The sequence below is a fragment of the Phoca vitulina genome, unplaced genomic scaffold, assembly GCF_004348235.1.
Source record: "Phoca vitulina isolate PV1807 unplaced genomic scaffold, GSC_HSeal_1.0 scaffold4, whole genome shotgun sequence".
In the NCBI taxonomy this organism is placed as follows: Eukaryota; Metazoa; Chordata; class Mammalia; order Carnivora; family Phocidae; genus Phoca; species Phoca vitulina.
This window is the reverse complement of record NW_022589707.1, coordinates 38,315,516-38,338,739: the sequence shown is the minus strand read 5'-3', so window position 1 is coordinate 38,338,739 and position 23,224 is coordinate 38,315,516. Positions and strand designations below refer to the sequence as shown.

Sequence of the window (23,224 nt, the reverse complement as noted above, 5' to 3'; positions counted from 1 at the left end):
GGGAGAGGGAACATCGTGGGCAAATGCTTGTAGTGGGATGGAGTATTTCCTCACCTCCCTTGGAGGAGATCCTTACTGCCCTTGTGCTCGCCCCTTCTAGGATTCCCTCCGCAAACGCTCCCTGAGGCGGTCCCCGGCCTTGAGCAGCACGACCCAGGCCCCCGAGGAAGAGAGCTGGAAAGTGCCTGGGCTCTCCACCCGTGCCCCAGCCTGTCCCACGGCCCAGGAGGGCCTGGCTTCCGGCACTGGCTCCCCTTCCAGGAGCCCCCTGGGCCTGCTCAGTGAGCTGACCTCAGAAAAGCGGAGAACCATGCCCGGCAGCCCCCCTCACTTGTCCGGCAAAGGGCTGCTGCAGAGGGCGAGCAGCAGGTGGCGAGATCTCGCAGAGGATAGCCCGGCTGTGGACAGCGGCCCCGAGGCCAACGGGACGCCCTTGAAGTTCTCCTTGCCAGGTGGGAGTTCCAGGCCGGCCCAGGAGAGGTTGGAAAGGACGTTCACGAGGCAGGGGAGCCAGCCCCTGCCCCTCAGGTGAGCATGCTGTGCTGAGGTGATGGCCCAGGCCCCGGTGGCTCCTCGGGCTCTGAGAGCAAGCCTGTGAAGCGGAAAAGGTGGGTATGGTCCCTCCACCAGGGAGCAAACAGCCCAGAGCGCACCCACACAGGAAGCTCCAGGGAAGGTTTCCTTGGTCCTTCATTCTTCTCAAAGTCAAGAAGGCTTTGGCAGATGGTTCCCAGACCGGCCTGCAGCAACATGGCCCGGCTGACGTGGTGTGAGAGGCATTTCCTATGGGGGACCCCAGATGTGGTGACACATCAGCGTCCACAAGCCTCTTCTGGGGCATTTCTTCCCCCCCCCCCCCCATCCTTTTATGCTTTCACAGTAGGTCTTGATGATTCCTATGTTGATTGATTTTTCACTGGTAAACCAACCTTACATTCCAGGAATAAATCTTACTTGGATATATTATCTTTTTATATATTGTTTGATTCAATTTATTCATGTTTGTATGTAAATACAATAGAATTGTCTCTAAATTCCTGAAGGGGATTGGTTGGCAAATTTCCTTTCTTGCAACAGCCTCACGAGATTGTGGGATCTAGAATACGCTAGCAGGGGTGCCCCTTTTTTCTCTTCTCTTCAAGAGTTAGGCACTTGGGCGCAGGTGATATGTGGCAAGCTAAGTAGATACAGTCCGTGAACTCCCTTGGTGACCCTAGGGAAGCTGGGCCTACTCTGCTTAACACATTTCGTGGCTACGTTATCTGATGCATATACATGTAGAATTTTTAATATCTTCGGGATGGATAGACTTTTCTATCGTTATGAAATCTCTATCTCTAGTAATGCTTACTGCCTTTGTGTCTATTTAGGTAGAGCAACCCGGCCTTCCATTGATTATAGTATATCTATGGGATGTCTTTTTCCATTTTTTTATTGTATCCATTCTGTAGCCTTTTACTTAGGGGTTCCAACCAAAATCCTGTGGGGTTTGCCAGGATCCTTCCCTCTTTTTAAGAAAATTGTAATTTATTCAAACTGAACACACACACACACACGTGCACACACAACCCGGTTCACCCATTTCTCCTGCCCCCCAACTCCCCTCAGCCTTTTTTTTGTAATACCTTTTATGGCCACAGATTTCCTTCTGAGCAATGCTTTGTTTGTATCCCATGAGTTCGTATGTTATACATTCATATGACTTAGTTTAAATATTTTCTAATTCTTGTTGTGATTTCTTCTTTTGCCCCATAGGTTATTTAGACATGTATCGACCAAAACAAACATCTGGGGTGTTTTTCTGGTTTCTGCTTTTGATTCCTGGCTTCTTTTCCCTTCTGCCATTGTACACTCTTTATGATTTCAATCTTTTGATATTTGTTGAGATTTCTTTATGGTCCAGTGTATATTTAAAGCTTGTCTCTTATAAGCAGCATAAATTTGGAATTTTTAATCCTATCAGATAATTTTTCTTTTAGTTGGGATAATTATTGCTTTTACATTTTCCTTTTATGTTTGTTAGGATGAAAAGATCCACTTCTGTTTCTCTTCATAGAGTAAGACAGTTTTCCCAGCACCTTCTGCAATCTGTTCTTCACCCCATTGATTTATGAAGCCACCTTTATGCTTTCCTAAGTTCCCATTTCAACATGGGTCTGTCTTTGAGCTCTCTATTGTGTTTATTGTCTTTTGTCCTTTTTTAAAAACTAAAACCACATAACCACAGCTTTTATTACTATGGCTTTGTAGTTATAGCTTAGTATCTTGGTAGGGCCAGTCCCCCTTCTTTTCCTTTGTTTTAGCATTGGTGTAGCTACTTATAGATCTTTATTCTTTCTACAGGCCTTTTTCCTGTTACCCAACGTGTGTAGCTTATTTTCCCACAAGAGGGAGAACTGGCTTGTTCCCTTGCTGTAAAGGCCCGGCTTCCAGATCCTGGCTGATCTGGACTAATTATTTGTTTCTGGACTTCATTGTCTCTGACTGTAAAATGTGGCCACTGGGTAGATGATTTCCAGATTTCCTTCAAGCTTATGCATTTTGCTGGCCTAGGATTCTTACTTCCAGAGTCATTCTGGGCCCTCTGCTTCTGTCATCAGATATTTATTGAGTATCTACTGTTTACAGCATACTTAGGAGGTGTGGCACCTGGGCTCTGGAATCTGATGAGCTGGACTGGCAAACCCATTCTGCCCCTTAGAACCACTGTGGCCTTGGACCGGTTATTAAACCATTGAAAAATAGTATGAACTTTGTCTTATAGGAGGCAGGTAAAAGTACGTTCACAACCCCTCCCCCCAATACCAGGCAAAGTATAATTAGGGGTGTTTAACACATGTTTAATAGTGTTGACCCTTATATTGATCAGTCAACAAACATTTTGGGGGCTTTGTGTTTGCCTACCACTTACTTTCTATTTGCTGGGCACTATGCTAAGTACTTGTATATATTGTCCCATTTGCTCTTTATAATAATTCATTGAGGTGTGAGTATTATTGTTGGTTTTCTTTTCTTTTGTGTTCTCACTAAAAAGTATTCCTCTCCTGAGTTCTGAACAAATTGACAAATAAAAGAAAGGGTATCAGTTAGACTGGAGTAACATACATATCATTTCTGTGATCGATAAGGGGAAGATAGAAGACACAGCAAATCACGATCATGAGGCCCAGTGGGCCCGGAGCTAGACAGACTTCCTCACCTCATGTCAGGCCTAGGGCAGGTCAGCTCACATGGCCACATGGTGGGAGGGCCTGCCCCCTTGGAAAGCAGCTCTCTCTCAAGAGTAAAAGGGTATAACTGAGCTTCATGTCCCCTCTTTCTTTCTTTCCCAGATTAACCAGATAAGTCATACTTCCTCCCTTTGGATGCAGTGCATAGAGGGGAGGAGAGTAAAGGTCTGCAGGAGGGTAGACTAGTAGAGCTCCCTCCAAACTCCCAGAAGACACTGGGAGTTGAGAATGAGCATGGTCCCAGCACTTATTATCCCGATGTTACAGATGAGGAAATTGAGGCCAGAGAGTTTAAGGAACCTGTCAAGGTTCTGGGTGGAAGCAGGTCCCAGGGCTCACAGTTTGGTGGATGGAATATGGTTTGGATTTCAGCTGACTCTTGTCCCCTCCGCTAGGCATCTTTGTGCAGTGCACATACTACATAATGGCATGCAGCACCTTTGATTTAAAACCAGGGCCAGAGTAATCTCCCTGCCCTTCCCAGCCCCCCTCCATCAGTCCTGCCCACCCGCATCCCCCTCCCCATTTATGTCATTCGATTCAGTAAATGGGGATGTGAGTCCTAGTGTGTATCAGATCCTGTGAGTGTCTGATCTTCAAGGTGAAGGAGACGTACGTGTGTGTGTGTGTGTGTGTGGTCATTTTAAAGCGCGACAGAGGACAGTGAGGCCACAGCAGAGCTGGCTTTTATGTGCAGCCCTGCTGCGTCACCCGGGCCTAACGGAGCTGAGGGAGGTGGCCACGCGGAGCCTTCTCTGGGCCTTGCAACACGGGGCTCAGGACTGGCCACAGGAGTCCCAGCTGGGGGCAGAGGCAGAGGCAGGAGCGGGGAGCATGTGTCTGGGAGAGAGGGGGCAGGTGCACCATCTGACCCGCTGCGATGTCAGGGAACACAAATATCTCTGCCTCCAGACTCCTCGGATCTGACTCAGTAGCCCAGGGGATGATTTCCTGCTTTGATTTTTGTTTCTTTCCTGTATCCTTTGGTCTCAGAAGACCCTTGGGAACTATGTCGTCTGGGCTCCCACTGTGGGGGTTGTGGCTGTTTGGGATCATGTGGCATGCGTCCCTGGCTTGTCAGGGCTGCCCTTGTGGGGTTTCTGTGATGATCAGTTGGATGTGCTGGGTCTCTGGCCCTGACCTGGCTGGTCCCACAGCCCTTGCCTCGCTCTGCTTCCTGCCATTGCGCCGTGTCTCGGGCGGGTACCTTCCTCTGCACCTTTATAGATCTTGCCGTTGCCCACACGCCGGGGCCAGGGCAGGTCCTCTGGAAACCCTAGGTGCAGGACTAAGCACTGGGAGAGGTGTTCTTTATTTATCAGTCCCCAGAGCCAGGTGTCCCAAGCCTGGTGGCTCTCATGTGGCACTTTGTGAAATTTGGTGGTCTGGTTGGGGGTGACCTCACTTGTGGTGCTTACAGACGTCTCCAGGGGGCATGCTGGCCTGTCATTTGTGTAAGAATCCCTCAGAGTGATTCTCTGGGCCTTCTGATGGCCACACGGACTTTGCCGTGGTGGTTTTTCTGCAGATTAGCTCAAAACCCGTCCCGTTGGGTATCTTGCAGTAGGAACTGGCTTCAGCTTCTGTGTTGCAGGTATGCACGGGCCACACAAGCTCTGGCACTTACTGTTTGCCCAGTGTCATCATGGTCATGAGACTGAGAGGAATTGTTGGCCTCCCTTGGGGATTCATCCCATGGCAGGGGCCACAGCAACAGTCTCTAGGGGCCGGAGCCTTTGAGCAAATGCGTGTCCCCTCAGGCAGCTTGAGCCATGGGGCCTTGGAACTTTGGGGGTGAAGCCCAGCAGTGTGTGTGTGCTTTTAAAGATTTATTTATTTGAGGTGGGGTGCGGGGAGACTGAGTGTGCTTGAACGCGAGTGCAGGGAGGGGCAGAGGGAGAGGGAGAGAGAAACTTTAGCAGACTCCTCGCTGAGCTTGGAGCCCGACATGGGCCTCTGTCTCACAGCCCTGGTATCATGACCTGAGCTGAAACCGAGTCGGATGCTTAACTGACTGCACCACCCAGGGACCCCCAGGAGTGTGTTTTAACAAGTCCTCCAGGTGATGTGCTCCAGGCTGATTGGGGAACCAGTGCTGTAGAAGCCAAGCCTGCGATGGAGGGTCAGTTGCATGTAATTACTAGGGGCACTCATAGGAGAAAGGCAGTGGGGGAAGCAGGACAGGGCAGGGGAAGGTCTCAGCCAGGATGTGGGGCCTCAGTCGGATCCCACAGGGAGATGAGAGGGTGAATTGACCCAGAGCTGCCCCACCATTAGGCTAGGAGAGGGCTTTTTTCCCCATGTCAGTGATGGGCTAAGGGTTGCCCATCCTGGGCTGCGGTGGGCACTGTGCCACGTCTTGGGTGAGTCTGGCAAAGCGCGTTTCTGTGGAGACGGACGCAGCCGTGAGGCGTGAGTAGCCAACACGGACAGCAGCCGAGATGGGCATGCTGAGACACGGGGGTCTGGGCGGGCCACCGGCATCTTCTCTGTCCTTCTCGTGGCTCCTTGCACACTCGCCCAGCCCCTGGTGTTACAACAGACAAGCTGCAGAGCCTGTTCATGGACATCCCCTCTGGTGCATAGGATGCCCTGGTGAGGCAGGCCAGGCAGACAGACCCTAGAGGGGAGACTGGCATGAAGCCCGATTCAGGCCCACAGGCAGCCCCTCCCATCCTGATGCTGCAGCGAACCATCACTGGCTTCATGGCTGGTAAGCTCCTGTTGTATCGGTCAGACGGGACGAGCCTCCACAGCCCTTCCTGGTGCCGCGCTCACCGCTAGGGATGCAGAAGGAGGGGATGGCTCCCTGCCTCTGAAGCCCAGGGTACCTGCCGTGAAGCTCTCCATACTCGGGTGCTAGATCGTGGCCCTCTCAGGGCAGTGGAAGATCGGAGCGGTTAGGGAGAGCTGCTGATGGGGCAAGGGGGCCTCGGGCTTGGACAGGCCACGTGTAAGGCAAAGACTTCATGGTGAGGCAGTAACATCGGGTGAGGAATGTGATTTAGTTGCCTTGTTCTGCAGCCTAGACACCGCCATGGCCCCGAAGCATCAGTGACCCTGTCTCTGTGTCGATTCCAGGACTTAGTGACTAACATGAAGGGTGCCCCTGGCGGATTTTTCGGGTTTTGCAGAATGGACAGTAGGTGGCGGCAGATCTTCATCCATCTCCTGGGCTCCAGCAACCCTTGCTGGTGATTTCATTCAGCAGGTACTCACCAGATTCCTACCAAGGACAGTGCACGGAGGAGAGATGAGTGAATCCCAGCCCTTTCTGGGTCACCTGCCCCTCCCAGGCTCCCATCATGAGCGGGCCATCATGAGCGGGCCGGCCAGCATACAGATGCCTGGCCGCGTCCTGATAGGGAATGAGTAATGCCGTCTGGGGCTTGGCAGGGGCTCAGCCGAGGATGTGGTATTTGTGGTTTATTGACTATTCCCCATACCCGAGCATCCCGAGTCTGAGAACATCTGCACCGCATGGGATGAGTAATGGGTGGAATTTCCATTTTAATTTATCTCTGCACATTATTTGGACTTTATGTCAGACTATAAAGGTTGGGAATTAGCTGACTCTTGAAACATGCACAATACGCAGTGGCTTGCTGGGGGCCAGTGGCCCCGTGTGGACAGGTGGCCTGCCCGGGGCTCCCGTGCTAGTCCAGCTCCCCCTTCATAGCTGACTCCGGGGACCTCTCTTCTGCATCGGGTACGGCTGCCCCGTGCTCAGCTGGTTCTCCTTCACACCTCTCCCCCACATCTCCCCTACGTGTGTGCCCCCTGTCCACGGTGGAATACCAGTTCTCTCTCCTGGATGTGGTCCTCTTCCTAGCATGTGCAGGAGAGTAAATATGAGACACTGCTCCCATGCACGTTACAGGCCACTTGGAGCCATGCAGGATGGGGCTAGATGCCCCTACCCTGCGCGGTAACTAGCTGCTGGGTAGCTTCGGCTCTGGAGCGCCCGGGTCTTCTGTCCAGTGCATCTCCCGGGGCAGAGACTCTTCTCCAGATTCCCTTTGAGATCCTCCAGAGTGTGGCTAAAGAGGTGAGAGCACGTCTGCACATCTCCTTGGAGGGGTGAGTGGTCTCATTTTGTCCCTCTCTGGACATCAGAGTGACAGCTCCGAGATCCTCCTCTGGCCACATCTGGCCCTTGCCAGCTCTGCCCAGGGCGCACGTCACTGGCACACAGACTGAGAAGCTGTTCTGTGCAGGGGAAGCCACTGCTGCTGGATGGAAGGAGGCTGTTAGGGCTCAGGGGTAATTTTTTTTTTTTTAATTTTTTTAAATTGTTATGTTAATCCCCATACATTACATCATTAGTTTTAGATATAGTGTTCCATGATTCATTGTGCATAACACCCAGTGCTCCATGCAGAACGTGCCCTCCCCAATACCCGTCACCAGGCTAACCCATCCTCCCACCCCCCTCCCCTCTAGAACCCTCAGTTTGTTTTTCAGAGTCCATCGTCTCTCATGGTTCTTCTCCCCCTCCAATTTCCCCCCCTTCATTCTTCCCCTCCTGCTACATTCTTCTTCTTTTTTTCTTTCTTAACATATATTGCATTATTTGTTTCAGAGGTACAGATCTGTGATTCAACAGTCTTGCACAGTTCACAGCGCTTACCAGAGCACATACCCTCCCCAGTGTCCATCACCCAGTCACCCCATCCCTCCCACCCCACCCCCCACTCCAGCAATGCTCAGTTTGTTTCCTGAGATTAAGAATTCCTCATATCAGTGAGGTCATATGATACATGTCTTTCTCTGTTTGACTTACTTCGCTCAGCATAATACCCTCCAGTTCCATCCACGTCATTGCAAATGGCAAGATCTCATTCCTTTTGATGGCTGCATAATATTTCATTGTATATATATACCACATCTTCTTTATCCATTCATCTGTTGATGGACATCTTGGCTCTTTCCACAGTTTGGCTATTGTGGACATTGCTGCTATAAACATCGGGATGCACGTACCCTTTCAGATCCCTACTTTTGTTATCTTTGGGGTAAATACCCAGTAGTGCAATTGCTGGATCATATGGTAGCTCTATTTTCAACTTTTTGAGGAACCTCCATACTGTTTTCCAGAGTGGCTGCACCAGCTTGCATTCCCACCAACAGTGTAGGAGGGTTCCCCTTTCTCCGCATCCCCGCCAACATCTGTCATTTCCTGACTTGTTAATTTTAGCCATTCTGACTGGTGTGAGGTGGTATCTCATTGAGGTTTTGATTTGGATTTCTCAGGGGTAATTTTTGGGTGATGATTGTCAGCAGGGGAAGTATATGGAGATTCTTCTTCCTGGGTGCTTTTTCCCCCCTCACTCCATCATGCTTATTTGCTGGTCTGCCAGTTAGCTCCCTAGACCCTGGCTACCAGAACTGCAAAGCGAGGTCTATCTAGAGGCCGCAACAGGGCCGGATGAGAGTGAAGCAAGCAAGGCATTTAGGGTGTGGCATTTAAGGGGCACGCATTCTCAGCATGGCTCATCTGCAGTGCAGGCACCTGCATGAACTGCATGACCTTGGGGGTGAGTGCCTCCTTACATTTTGCACCCTAGGTGCTGTGCTTGTCTCACCCTGATCCTGGCCTTGTCCACAGAGTCTAAATGCTTCTCTTCTGCTCCTCAGTATCATGGATAACCCTCAATTTAGCCTAGTGACTTGATAACTCACCTTTACTTCCATGAAGTCCTTGAGGACTGGAATGGGCTTCCTTCCTCCTCTCTCTCTCTTCCTCCTTCCTTACCTTTTCCTTTTCCTTTTCCTTTTCCTTTTCCTTCCTTCCTTCCTTCCTTCCTTCCTTCCTTCCTTCCTTGTTTTTCCAGCTGTATCCCTGGACCTGGCAATAAATACTGAGCAAATGAGAGACCATACATAACAAAGAGAAAGAAAGGGAAAATTATGCTGAGCTGCTTGGATCAGTCTCATAAAACTTAAACTGATAATTTTAAGTAGAATTGGAACAATTCAAACTTTATCCTCAAGTTCATTTGTTGGTATTCATTCATTGACTCACTCATTTTTTTCATTCATACATTCATTTAACCAACCAACCATCCATCTAACCAACCCACCAACCCACCAACCCCACCCATTACAACTGTGATGTCCTATATTTAAGTCATTTTGAATGTTACCTTCTTTAGGAAGCTTCTTCAGATCTCTTCCCTGCTCTGACCCCTGGACATGGCCCCCTTCTCATACTTTTCACAGCACATGCCACACTGAAGAGAGCTGACAGGCCGCCTTGTTTCCCTGCTGGACTGTCAGCTGCCTGAGTATGGCAGTGAGTTCTCTGTGGCCCTTCCTCCTTCAACTTTGCTCAGAATTGTTCCACACTTATGGGATGGAGCTGAATTATTGGCTTTGCCTTGAGGAGAGGAAAGTGAAGTGTGAGGTCTTCCTTTCACTCAAGGATCGTGCAGAGGAGTGGATGAGTGATCTTGCAGACAGAAAAAGACCTAAAAGTAGCAGGCAACATCTCTGCCAGGCTAGGTGGATGGTGCCCACTCAGGTGCCACAGGGTCTTAGAGGAGGGGGTGCTCTTGGGCTGGGCCTTGAAGGGTGAGCAGGGTTGGAATAGCCCAGTTGGGTAATAGCCAAAGGCCTCACTTCTGTACCTGGACATACTCATCTCTCTTCTCCACTTTCCTCCAAGCTTGAGATTTCTTGAAAAAAACTTGCTGGTATCCCTGGGAATCTCGTTCCTCAAAGCTAAAGCAGCTCTCTTACTTTTCCTTAGCCCTTTGTTCCTGGGGCGTGTCTCGGGTCCTGTTGTATTTGCAGGCAGTTTTGGGTGATGTGCACATATGAGGGCTTATGGAGAAGAGAGCCTAAACTCATAGCTTTCCCTAAGGATTGGGAAGGCACTGTGATTTAGGGAAAAGATGAGCATCCTTGTTAGCACCCTGAGGATAACTCTGATAGGCTGACTGCTGGGGCAGAGAGAGCCGATGTCTTTCCCCTGCCAAATCCCTTTCTGTTCTGATGGAGGGGACCTTCCTTCGTGACCCCCCCCCCCCCAGCTGGTTTTCCCAAACAGCAGCCGTGGGCTGGAACACTGCTGTGACTCACTCAGGCTGGTGCCTCTACCGTAGAAAGATGGTCTTTGATCCCGAGTTCTGTCAGGGGCATTTTGGTCAGAGTTCTTCAAATCACAAAGATGACCTGCCAGGGCAGTTTCCTGTATAGCTGGATTCCATGTGTGTGCCTTATTCCAGAAAATTCTACTTTGTTTTCTCTGCTCATTCCACAAGAAGTTGCTAAAGCCATAGGATTCCTTCCATTTCCTGTTGAGGCCACTTTTGTAACCATGGGCCCCTCAGAAGTGGAGCCTTTTCCTAATAGAGTAAACAGTTTTTGATCTCAATCTAAATGCATGTTATTTAATTCAGTTCAACAAAACATTTATGAAGTGTGCCTTGCTTGTTCGAATAGTGTTGGAGAGAGAGGTGATGGATAGGTTCCTGCCCCACAGAAGCTGAGACATCCATGCAAATGACTGTCCTACAGGATTAAGAAAAGGCAAGTGACAAGGGGACAAGGGCAGAGAGCCATGGAGCTAGGGTCTGGATTGTTTCAGGGATAATGAAGCTCTTGATATTTATTGAGTACTCACATTTGGCAAGTCCTGTGGCAAGAGCCTTAGATGTGTTACCTTATTTAATCCTGACAGCCACACTGGGAGAGTTATTGGCTTCATTTTATAGGTGGGGAAACTGAGGCACAGAGCGACTGACCAGTCTGAGTTCATGCAGACAGTCTAGCTCTAGGAGCCTCAGTCTTAACCACTATCCTTAGGCCCCTGTCTTGGGAAGAAGGGGTGTTGGGATGCTGACATTGGTGAGACCTTAGAGAGTTGGTCTGACAGTTCAGGGAGCAGACCCATCCCAAGCTGAGGGGACAGTGTGAACAAAGGCAAAGAGGTGGGTGCGTTGGTGTAGCTGGAACCGAGGGCATGTGTGGGGACCAGGGGGAGAGGAGACTGGAGGACCAGACTGTGCCTTGAGAGCTGGCTCATAGAGCAATAGAGGGATAGAAAAGTCTCTCAAGTTTTCAGTTATGTGGGTGTTGTTTTTTTAAAAAATCAGTTAGAGCCATGCTTCAGGAAGATTAGTCCAGGGGCGCTACAGGCCTGAGCAGGACGACCGGTTGCAGGAGCCAGACCTAGAAGGCGGTATGGGCTCTGAGCTGACTGTGGCAGCGGGGCGAGGAGCAGGGCGCCTGGGAAGAGAACCCATAGGACTTAGCTGTGGGAGGCTGGGCGTGCAGGGAGCAGAGATGGGGACCCAAAGGGGAGGTACTGGCTGGGTCATGAGGTGATGAGGGGCCGGATCCTGGGCATGTCCAGCTGACCTTTTGTTTCCACAGTCAGGGGTGGGACAGAAATGCAGATCCTGGGAAACATCGGATGAGAAGTATCTGGGAAGGGCTGGCATGGGACCAAAAGCTGACGTCCTTGGAGGGATGGACACTGCCAAGGGTGCATGATAAAGGCACCTGGGTCCAAATCCTGCAGGGGAGAGCGATGTGTTTGGTGTGATAAGGAAAAGCAATGGTCAGAGCAGGAGGAGAACCAGGGAGGTGAGAGAAGAGAGGGTCAGGAACTTGACAGCTTTGGACCCTTTGGGGAGGTTGGGCAGGTCACCAGGTCACGTGACAGAAGTAGCTTTGGAGAGAGCTCTTTCAATAGGATATTGGGGGCAGAAGGTCAACTGCGCCAGCGTGAGGAATAGTGTGGGTGAGGTCAGATACGGAGAATACGGAACTTTTTAAAAGTGTAGAGGTGAAGGGACAGGATGGCAGCTCAAGAAGGGGGAGCGTTAGGGAACAGGGTCCTTTTTCCAGGATGGGAGAGATGTGAGCATGTTTGTAAGCCCAGGGCTGGACGCCAGCCGCAGAGGAGAAATTGGCCATTCACAGAGACTCTGAGAGGCAGGAAGTGTGTCCTTGGGCGGGTCTGGGAAGGGCTGCGCAGACAGTATCGAGATTGATTTTCTGCCGTACTCCGTAATGGTGATTGAGGTCGTGATGATGGGCCCGGGGCATTACAAGTTCTCAAAGTAGCTTTTCAATCCCCGGTGAAAGAGCCAATTCTGCTCAGCAAAGTTTTTGACTTATTTGAAGTTTATTCCAATTAAGCAAAGCTTTGTTAAGTTATTGAGGACTGCTGTTTGGAAAACATGGCATTTTATTGAATTCTGAGACTTGGAAATATGGCTCCCCATCTTTAACAGATTTAACAGGTCTCAGTGTGGTGAGTTTGAAAGAACCTGAGATTTAGAATTGGACAGATTTGCCACTCACCAACAGGGTGACCTTGGGCACAGTGTTTTTGTTCATCTCTTTGTGGCTTAGTTTCTTCATCTAAGAAATGGGATGATATACCTACCTTTATGGGATTGTTATGAAGAACAAAAGAAATAATGTATATAAAATATTTGGCCCACAGTAGTTAATGAATGCTAGCTTTCTTTCCTACTATTTGGTTATCCAAAACATCCTGTTTCTTAAGTGGATGGATGTATTCCTGAATAAATGGAAATTTTGTAACAAAGGGATGAGACGTAAGCTTAGAGCCAGATTATGGGAGGTTATGATGGTCAGAGAGAAATGTTTAGCTCTATTGTATGGGCCATGGCCAAAGGCGGTGAAGACAAGAGCATGGCCTGGTTCCTGTGCCTCAGGACAGGTCTCTGTCATGGGGGCCAGACACCTAGTAGGTCTTCAGGGAGTATTTGTGGATTAAATTTGCCTTCCATTAGGCATTTCTTCCCCTTTGCACTGAAGGCCAAGGTGAGGCTGGGCCAACATTTGAGAGCTCTGGAGGTTGAAACAGATATGCGCTCCTGCCTTTCTCTTTTCTAGAAGTTCTCCCTAGGCCAGGTGTGGACAGTGGGGGACATGGTAAGCTGCCCTTGGCTGGACCCCTATGGCTGGGGTCCTCCATGTCAAGGCTTCCACACGGGGCCCCAGGGCTTCCTTCGGTTCTGTGAAAATAATGAAGAGAAATGGGAAGTCCATGAGAGGAGGATGGCATTCCTGTCACTGGTAGTGGTGCTTCATTTGGTCCCAGTGTCACTTTGTTCAGCTTTTCTGCCTTCAGGTAAAATTTCCTTTGAATGAGAAAAAAAAAAAAATCAACCCACCAGAAAAGTCTCTCAATGGAAACCATGACCAAGTTCTCTGCCATCCTCTGAGACTGGAGGCTCTTTTTCAGGGCTTACAATCACCTTCATAATTTCATGTTCATCTCCTCATGGAGCAATGGCCTACTGAGCATTCACAGTCCAGAAGCTACTCTATAGAAGGCAGATAAACTTATAAGGGCATTTTGACAAGTATCTAAGAACCAGTGCCCGCAGAAGTCAAGGAAATCCATCTGGGTTCTACAACCTAGAGTCTCCCCCACACCCCCGACCCCCTCCCAGCATCCTGACAAATCTCAGCTCCCTTTCTAGCCTCGATGTGGATGGTCAGGGATCCTTTAAAACCCAGTACGCTCCTGGGAATATTTTAAAAGAAGAAAAAAGAAGTTGAAAGTATCCTTTTTAGATAAAAACCAAAGGCAGAGCTGGCCCATTTAATAAAGACATTACGATGGATTCATCCATCTTTTAAAAGAAAATAACTCCAAAAGGTGCACTTACCAGACGCCGGGATGTGGGAGAGCCTAAACAAGAATCCTTGTTTTAAAAAGTGTTCTCATGCAAATAAACCCCACACGGGTTTTGTAGGAGACTGTCCTTGTTCTTAGGAGATACAGGCTTGGACTCTTTAGGGATGACGTTATAATATTTTCAACTCACTTTCAGATGGTTCAGCAGAAAAAAAGAAAGTGTGTGTGTTTCTGTGTGTATGCATGTGTTTGGAGGGAGGAGGAATGGAAAGGGGGAGAGAGAGAGACAGAGGGAGAGGGGAAAAGCAAATATGGTAAATGTTCATTTGTCTCTGTAAGTGAATGGTATACGGATGTTCATTGTATTATATTCTTTCAGTTTTCCTGTAGGTTTAATATTTTTCAAAATAAAAATGGGAAACACACAGGAAAAATAGGAAAAATGAGTAGTCAATAGAATCTATCTTTTGTCTCTCAGTAAAGATCCTAAAGTAGTGTAACAAGGTCGTAGTGTGTCCCTAAGGGTTGGAATCTGGGCGAGGTGATGACATAAAACACAAGGCTAGCCCAAGAAGCAGCTAGGGAACACCCCAACATGCCTGGTGAGAGGTGTGGCGGCCCCTTCCCTGTTACCTATGGGCATCCTCAAGCCCTTTGACCTCCAAGAAACCATTTAGTGGCTATTATAGAAACAATAGTTCATGCATACGGTCCAGATGCACAGAAAGCAGACTCTTCCGGTGTCGTCCTGGTGGTGATTCCTACCCTCTCTCCCCACATCCATCCTCCCCTTCCCACGCTACTAGGACTGGAATCTGTACACCCACAGCCTGGCAGTACAAGCTGGCTGCATCTTCCCTCTGCCGACCCTCTGGATGTTTTCTCGAAACTTCCAATCCTTTGATTACACCCACATCGTGAGACTCAACGTGACATTTCCAACAGGAGACTGCCTGATGTGGGTCCAGCTGCTTCACATGGTTTTTATATTTGTTCTGGAAAAAGCTCCAGATACCTTTGGTCAAAGCTCTTCCTGTTGGCTGTGTTGCTGGGGCCATTTCTCGCCCACACAATCCAGAAGGGGCTGCCGTCTGTAGGCCCCCGCATGCCCACCCCCCTGGGGACAGGTAACGGTGGCAGAGGGGTGCAGCCTGGAGCAGCGAGCGCTCTAGGGGGTTTCGGAGGGTGTGTGCTTTCGGTCTCATTCTTGTGTCATTTGGATTCAGATCCTTAGAAACCAGGGAAGCCAGAGCCTTGCCAAAGGGCTTTATTCCCCTTCTGCAGAAGTTTCTCTGTTAAGTAGAAAAGAGAGTGTGCTTACAAACTCATATTAGTTCATTACCTCTTGAGGAACTGGGAAGGAATACTTGCCCTGTGCTAAAATTCCAAGTCTCTATTTCCTGACTTCCGTATGAGGTGGACCCTGTGCTCCAATGCTTTAGGGCTCGTAGAAAGTTCCTGCATGGATTCCCTACCTTTGAGCAGCATCCTAGCTCCCCACTGAATACCCCTGCCTGCCGGGCTCCCTGCCCAGGGGCCACCTGTGTGGAATAGCTGGGAACTCTCATTAGAGGCAAAGGGGTAACTCCAGGGGGTGGGGAGGGAGGGGACCCATGCTGGTTGGGACCCAGGGACCCTCACACCCCATTTCAAGTGAAAACAGCTGCCAGAAGAGGCACCAGGGAAGACTGCCTAACTGGCTCAGGGACACATCTAATTTTAGCTCAGGGTGTGCTTGTCCTGAGTTGGGGCTGGCCCACCCATGGAAATTCCGCAGCTCTCTGGTTTTATGTGTATGAGTTGTGTAATGCTCAAAGTTAGCAACGCTAACTTGGTTTTAAAGCAACAGGTTTCTTTCTCTTTTTTCTAAGAAATTTCCAGACAACAGCCTGTCCTCTGTGCTTTTGGAGTAGGTCAAAATTTCCTGAAGATTCCTTTCTCATAATGGGGCGATGTGGGGTGGAAGAAAGAGATGTTCCAAGAGCCAGTCTTGGCTGGGCCTTTTGCTATATGAACTAGGGCAAGACAATGACAGGGTCTCTGGGTCAAAGGAGACTTTGTGTCAGGCATCTGGCACAGTGGGTTATGGGGAGTTCATAGGTCAGCAAAATATAAACAAATACAAAAACAAAAAAACCCCGGGGGGACCAATTTGGTTCAGCTCCAGAGGTGGAGGGCCTGAAACATACACAGTTTTAGTGGCCTCTTTAAGACAAAGAATATAAAAGTATCTCATTCTTGCAAATTTTATAAAAATAGAAGACCATGCCAGCACATCACTTGGGCTTCTTGGAAGGGGCCTGTCCAAGTGAGGGTCCCTGAAGCTTGAGCCCTGTTAACGTCACCGTGAATCAGATGCCATTCAACTTGTTGCTGCTATTGATTTTCTGGCTAAGTAAGAACATTAAAACCAATTTCATAAAATTTAAATATAGGTATAATCTTGAAATAAAATTCCAGTGTTTAAAATGAACATATCAGTCCATGTGAAAGATGCACTGTATTGCTGCGTATTTTCCTCACTTCATCATGGGCCTGTGTGTCATGGACTGGTTTGTGTTGGACCATTTCCAAGTTTCTGAGCCTTATTGTCCTCGTTTGTGAAAATGCTGCTTCCCATGTAGGCTTTTAGTGAGAATTAAGTTGAAAACGATGGTTTGCAAGTGCTTGGTGAAGTAGATATAGACAGCCAGGTAAATAATTATTGTTAGGACAAGGCTAGAGAACATTTAGCACCCTTAGAATGTCACAGGAAAGAAAATGGATATTCACCAGGGAAGGTGAATATCCACCCAGAACCACTTGGGGGCGAGACATGAACTTCAAAAAGAAGTGTTATTGACGTGTAAACCTCCTCACCTTTTCTAAAAGTAAATGAACCCAAATTTCTCTATTTTAAGATTAATAAGGAGTTAAAGCACCCAGACAGTGTTGTTTTAGCCTGATGGCTCGTGGCTCTTTTATTACTGCTTGTGCAGGGGAGAGTGTTGTGTGTGCAAAATGGAGACGTTTCATCCCAGAAGTTGTCTTACGCCACTCTTTGGCATATTTAACCAAACAGAACCCAAGTGGATTTCACTGCTTAATGGGACTCCGAGAAAGTTGACCTCTCTCGTTAGGACAGCTCCTTCCCTGGATGTGTGGGTTTTTAATAGGACAGTAACAGGGGCAGGGACAGTGCCCCAAACAGCTTCCCTTAGTAGCAGCTAAGTAAACATCTCCACACAGCTTCCCAATCCACCGTGGAAACTGGTGGCAACTCTTATGTAATGTCTTTCAGGCAGCCCGTCAGAACCTTCCTTTTATAACTCCAAGTGTGACTTTAGACTCCCTGGCACAGGGCCAAGGTTGTCGAGGCAATCCTTTCCATCCTGGGCTCTCATACCAGCCTTGGGGAGGGCAGGGCCAGGGCTAATCTTTGTCTCCGGTAGAGCCATGCCGTTGGGTCCTCACTCTGATGCCAGGAGCCCTAATGAGAGGCAGGCTTGTGATCCCACTTGCTGGGTGTGCAGTCTGGGGCTCAAACCGGGGGGCCCCCGTGGCATGGGCCAGGCACCACGTCACGTCTCTAGCTCTGGCCCTAGCCATTGGGCTCATCCAGCATCTCACAGTAGTCGGGTTTGGCTGAGCTGTGCAGCCACATGCTGGTGGGCAGAGGGGAGGAGGCAAGACCAAGGGAGATCATGGGCTAGCAACATTCTGCCTGATGAACTGCATAGCTCAGGTGAATGAATGGTTCAGTGGATTTGGCCATGCTCCAGAGAACCACTCCATAGACACCACTTTCCTTCAAGAGGATGTTTTTCTTTCCCTGGAGAAACATCAGCTCCACGTACCTTTTCACTGCCTGTTGAGCAACATCTGCCTCTCGGCACCAGTCTCCTCAGGGAGCTGAGCTCCGCCACACCCAGGAGAGTGTAGCCTATGAAAAGGGCAGGGAGGTAGGAATTGGGAGAGCCGCAAGGCCCCGTTAGCGGCTTGAACGGAAGAACAGCCAACCTGCCCTAATGCTTTCGGGTCGTAAGGAAGTGCGATCCGTGCTTCCAACATCCAGTAGATGAAAATGAACTGAGATGAAGAGCCTGGAGCCTAACATTCTATTTCCGGCTTTGCCCATTACCCAGGGGGCCTTGGCAAAAGCTCCACACCCACCCCGCCCCTACTCCCTGAGAGGGCTGTGGGATTCGACTGGATGATCTGGATGGGCCTTTCTAGCCCTTCCAGATGGACGAGCCATAGCTAGGTGAACTCTGAGAACTTCTCAGCTTTCAGACAGGGCATCCATTAAATACCAGTTGTATACTAAGACCTTGTGCCAGTTGAAAGAAGGGGAGAATAATGCGAGGGAAGGTCACACCTAGTACAGTTTTGTTTTGTGAATTGTGTGCCCTTGAGGGAACCCTCCCAGTCTGATGTCTTGGTAACTGGGTACATTTCTTCTCTGTTCCTGGAATGTGCCAGAATCCGGCCTGACTCAAGGAAAGAGAAATCCTGGACTTGGTTTCAGATTTTGCTCTCGCTCTGCACACTTCTCATTAGGTGTGCGTGCCAAAGCCTGTGGGGAAGGGCGCACACGCAAAGAGAGTTAAGCTGAGAAATCATCATCCCCAAAGAACAATGGTCCGGGAGGCCAGAGTACGTGTGTTCTCTCCAGCTAGACAGGCTGAGCCGATGGCTTTTCCAGGAGGATGCAGGGCCATCAGTGACCCCTCCCTTCCCCCAAATCTGTCTTCACCGGGCGATCCCTATCTTTGTCCAACCTTCGTCATCACGCACCCGGATGAGAGAGACTTGGGTATGCAGCCCAATTCCCAATTAAGTGTTTTCAGTAGTTTCAGGAAGATAATTTATCTGGATTGAATTGTTAAGGCAGATTGCTTTCACAGTATTCCAAGCAGAATGCTTTCTCACAGGAAATGTCAGACCAGGCAATTCTAGTCAAGTTTTCCACATCCTTAAGAAAAAAGAAAAGAGAGAGGAAAAAAAAAAAAAAAGATTGCTATTATACGTTGAAGGTCAGCAGTTCAAGCGCTGGCAGGGGCCGGGTATGAAACTGAGATCGGTTAAACATTGGGATAGTGTCCCCGGTGACTTCCCAATAGCCCGACCTTTAACGAGGCCTCCTTTTCTTTCGGGCTTCGTTTAAAAAATGCCTGTCGAGTGGGCTGGCCAGGGAGATAGAGTGCTTCCCAAGGTTGGGGCATGGATCCCACAGGGCTGAACATCTGGGACGTGAGGAGCTCCCTTCCTCTCCCCAGAGCTGTCTCCTCATCTGTCAAACCAGGGTTACGCCAGGTGACTCCCAAGCTTCTTCACAGCCGAAGTCACCACGATTCTGATTCTGTCCCTTTATCTGGGGGAGCTTGCTGAGCCCCTGTGGGACGCTGAAGAGAAACAGCAGCAAAGTGAAAAGAATCTTTTCTTCCGTGGAGAACTTCAACTTTTTAGAAGACTTCTTTTTAAATCAGCTTGCCCTCAGGGATCTGCCTCATTAAGTCTTGCTCCTCCCTCCCGAAGTTCAGTAAGTTCAGTCCTTAAGGAGAGCGTTTAAGCATGGGGCTATGGGAAAAGAATGTAACACAGCTGGTCTTCTGAGGGCACACCCTAAGGACTTGCTGCCCACTCCCCACTCCCACATGTCCAAGAAGGGCCTGCAGGTGGGGAAGGGCTGGGTCCCAAGAGCTGAAGCCCGGAATCACTCCCTGTTCTGGTCCTTGTAGCCCCCCAAAGACGATTCTGGCCAAAGAGAAGCTGAGACTCGGGGCAATTACAACTCGAAGCGATGCCAGTCTTTTCCGGCGCAAGCTAGTCCTGTGGCTTGTCTGTCCAATTCCTGTGTGTCCCCTGACAATGGAGCAACTCTCTGCTTCGTTACCATCCAGCCCTGTTGTTCATTCCAAAAGGAGGTTCTGTTAGAGGCAGGGTAGTAGCCAGAGTGCTGAACCTACACCGGGAAACCCGGCCCCGGCTCATCAGTTTCACTGGCCTTGTAGCACTGCCTCTAGTGTGTTTCCAGGATGGGATAGGATAGCCTCCTCCACAGTCTTGTGGGTAGGACAGCAGGCTGGATGGCTACTGCCTGCAGCACGGATGCTCGCTTCGGTGCTGGCATGTTCTGCCAGGCTGAAATATGTATATATCAAGTAAAGCAAAACCCTTCTGGTCCCTTGAGCTTGCTAAAGTTTTTATTTTTAAAGTGCACGTGAGTATTTTTTATCAAATGTTTTTGCTGCATCCATTGAGATTATTTTCCATTTGTCCCCTCTGTTGGTGTGAATTCCATTATTAGATTCTCTAACGTTAAGATATTCTTGCATCTCGACTTGGCCAAGATTGTCCTCAAACTCATGGCTGATGCAGTTGTTTGTTATCTTAGTTCATATTTTTGCACTTGTATTGATAAGTTTAGCTGTTTGGAATCAAGGTGCTACTAGTCTCATAACCACCATCATCCTCACATCAGCGAACGTGGAGCGATTCCATGTCGGACGCTGTTCTCAGCACTTGCTGGACTGATCTGTGTAATGCTCACCACAGCCTTTTGAGATGAGACTGTTATGAACCCCATTTTATAGAGGTCCAACATGACTGAATTCTCCTGTTGCGTCATTCCTTTTGTTATTCTGTAACAAGTAGGTTTATCACTGATAATGCTTTTTATTCCAAAGTCTATTTTTAATCTGATGATATAGTATTAATTACGTTGGCTTTTAAATGGTTGGCCCACAAGTGATCTCTATTCTCCCATGTGGCATGGTTCACCTTTTGTGTCATGTGCCTTGTGAAACATCATATTGCGAATTAAAAAAAAAAAAAATCTGTGTGTCTCTGTCTTTTAACTGGTAAGCTGAGTTTGTTTGCTTTTATTATAATTACCGATACACTTGAATTCATCTGTATTCTGTACTTTCATTTTGCCATACGCTTTTTCTTTATTTCCTTTTTCCTCTTCTTTTCCTTTCTTCTTTTTTTTTTAAATTAGCCATTTTCAAGTGAGCGATTCAGTGGCTTTTAGCACATTCACAGTGTTGTATAACCATCACTGTCTACTTCGAAAGTATTTCCTTCTCTTCAGAGTAAAATCTCTTCCTACCAAGCAGTTTCCTCCCCATTCCTCCCATTCCCTCACCCCTAGCAACCCCCAGTCAACAGTGTTTCACATAAATGGAATCATACCGTACATGACCCTTTGTCTCTGGCTTCTTTCACTCAGCATCATGTTTTTGTGGTTCTTCATGTCGTAGCACATGTCAGTTCTTCATTCCTTTTTATGGTGGAATAATATTCCATTGCATGAATATACCGCATTTTGTTTATCCACTCATTTGTTGGTGGACACGTGAGTTGTTTTCACTTTTCGTCTATAGAGAATAGTGCTGCTATGAACACGTGTCCCTGGGTTCACTTCTTTGGGGTACACATCCAGGAGTGGAATTGCAGGGTCGTATGGTGATTCTGTAGTCAACTTTTTTGAGGAACTGCCCAACTGTTTTCCACAGTGGCACTTTCTTGTGAATCAAGTGGTGTTTATTTTTTCTTCTTGGGCTTTCTGATTGGACGTTATAGATTATGCTTTTACTATTTTAGCAGTTACTCTTAAAATTTTTTTTATCATAATTGGCTTAAAGTTTCAGTTTAATCAGTCTCTCTACTCCCTCAAAAAATACAAGGATTTTAGAAAGCTTCAGCTGCTCATTTCCCGTTCCCACATTTCCTGTGTATAATCATCATCTAGTATTATCCCTGTGTTTTTAACTACCCCCTAATTAGTTGCTATTGTTGTTATTTTTTCTATCATCAGCTCTCATTTAGGTTTATCTACATGTTTAAAGATTTCTTTTTTCGTCTTGGTCCTGCTCTTTTCTCCTGGGTTCACTTTCCTTCTTGCTAAAGTAAGTCCGTGAGTGGTTTCTTCAGTGAAGGTCTGTGATGGTAAACGTTTTCAGTCTTTGTCTGAAAATGCCTTCATTTTGACCTTACCTTTAATATTTTGAATATTAAAGATGTCTTTTGTTAAAGTAATTTTTGTTTATAGATAATCTGCCTTTCTGCTAAGATTTTTCTCATTGTCATTAATATGTTGTTTCAAGATGACATATCTAGGTGTGCATTGATTTCCACATGTGCCATTTGAGGCTTCTTAGCTTTCTGTGAGGATTCATGTCTGCTGAGTTGTTAGGCATTATCTTTTCCATAATCTCCTTTCTCACACCCTCTTTATTTTTCCTTCTGGAACTCCTTTTAGATGGGCATTGGAATTAAAGCTTCCCCCCCTCCACATCTCTTCTTTGCTCTTTCACATGTTTTCTCTCTTGGGGTTGAGTTGCATTCAGGTCATGTCATCTGATAACTCCTAGTAATTTATTATCTCTTCATTGTATCCCATCTCCTGTTGAAGCTTACCCCAAGTTTCCCCCCAATGTTAAAGAAGATCTAACCTATAGAAAAGTTGGAAGAATTGAAAAATGAACACCCATGCCATCTTCACCTACACTCAGCAATCCTAGGACTTTGTCACACTTGTTTTTTTTGCTCTTTCTTCTCTTCTCCCCTCCCCACGTATAGTATATGTATTTGTAATACACACATGTTTTTTAAAGATTTTATTTATTTATTAGAGAGACAGAGAGAGTGAGCAGGGAGAGTGGCAGAGGGAGAGTGGCAGAGGGAGAGGGAGAAGCAGACGCCCCACTGAGCAGGGAGCCCCATGCGGGACTTGATCCCAGGACCCTGGGATCATGACCTGAGCTGAAGGCAGACGCTTAACCAACTGAGCCACGCAGGCGCCCCTGTGACTCACACATTTTTGATGATTCCCTTGAAAGTAAAATTCAGATACCATGGCATGTCACCCCTAAATATCTCAGCTTGCATCTCCTAAGGACAAGAACATTCTCCTGCCTAACCATGGTACCATTAACACGCCCAAGAAGTTTCCATAACATCAGCTAATGTAAGACCCATAATCAAATTCCCCCACATGGCTCCAAAATGTTCCTTTAGGCTTTAGTGTTTTCTTTTTTCTTTTCTTTTCTCTCTTTTTTTTTTTTTTTTTAAAGAGAGGGAGAGCAAGTAGGTGGGGGGAGAGGGAGGGGGGAGAGAGAGAGAGAGAATCTTAAGCAGACTCCACAGTCAGTGCTGAGCCCCATGCGGGGCTCAATCGCACCACCCTCAGAACATGACCTGAGCCAAAATCAAGAGTAAGATGCTTAACCGACTGAGCCACCCAGGCACCCCCAGGCATTAGTTTTTTTAATCCAGGATCCATTCAAGAATCTACCCACATTTGGTTGCTGGGTCTCTCTAGTCTCTTTTAATCTCAAACAATTTCCCGTCCATTTTTAGTTTTTCATGAGTGTAGTCTTGT

General features: G+C 48.0%; 1 protein-coding gene across 1 annotated transcript in view; it reads left to right on the top strand.

Moving 5' to 3' along the window:
* Nucleotides 1-23,224, top strand: part of MINDY4 (MINDY lysine 48 deubiquitinase 4) — a 103,506-nt gene that overhangs the window by 17,566 nt on the left and 62,716 nt on the right. Inside the window, exon 5 of the mRNA XM_032401836.1 lies at nt 101-528. Coding sequence (XP_032257727.1) covers nt 101-528 — 428 coding nt within the window. The remainder of the gene's footprint in view (nt 1-100; nt 529-23,224) is intronic.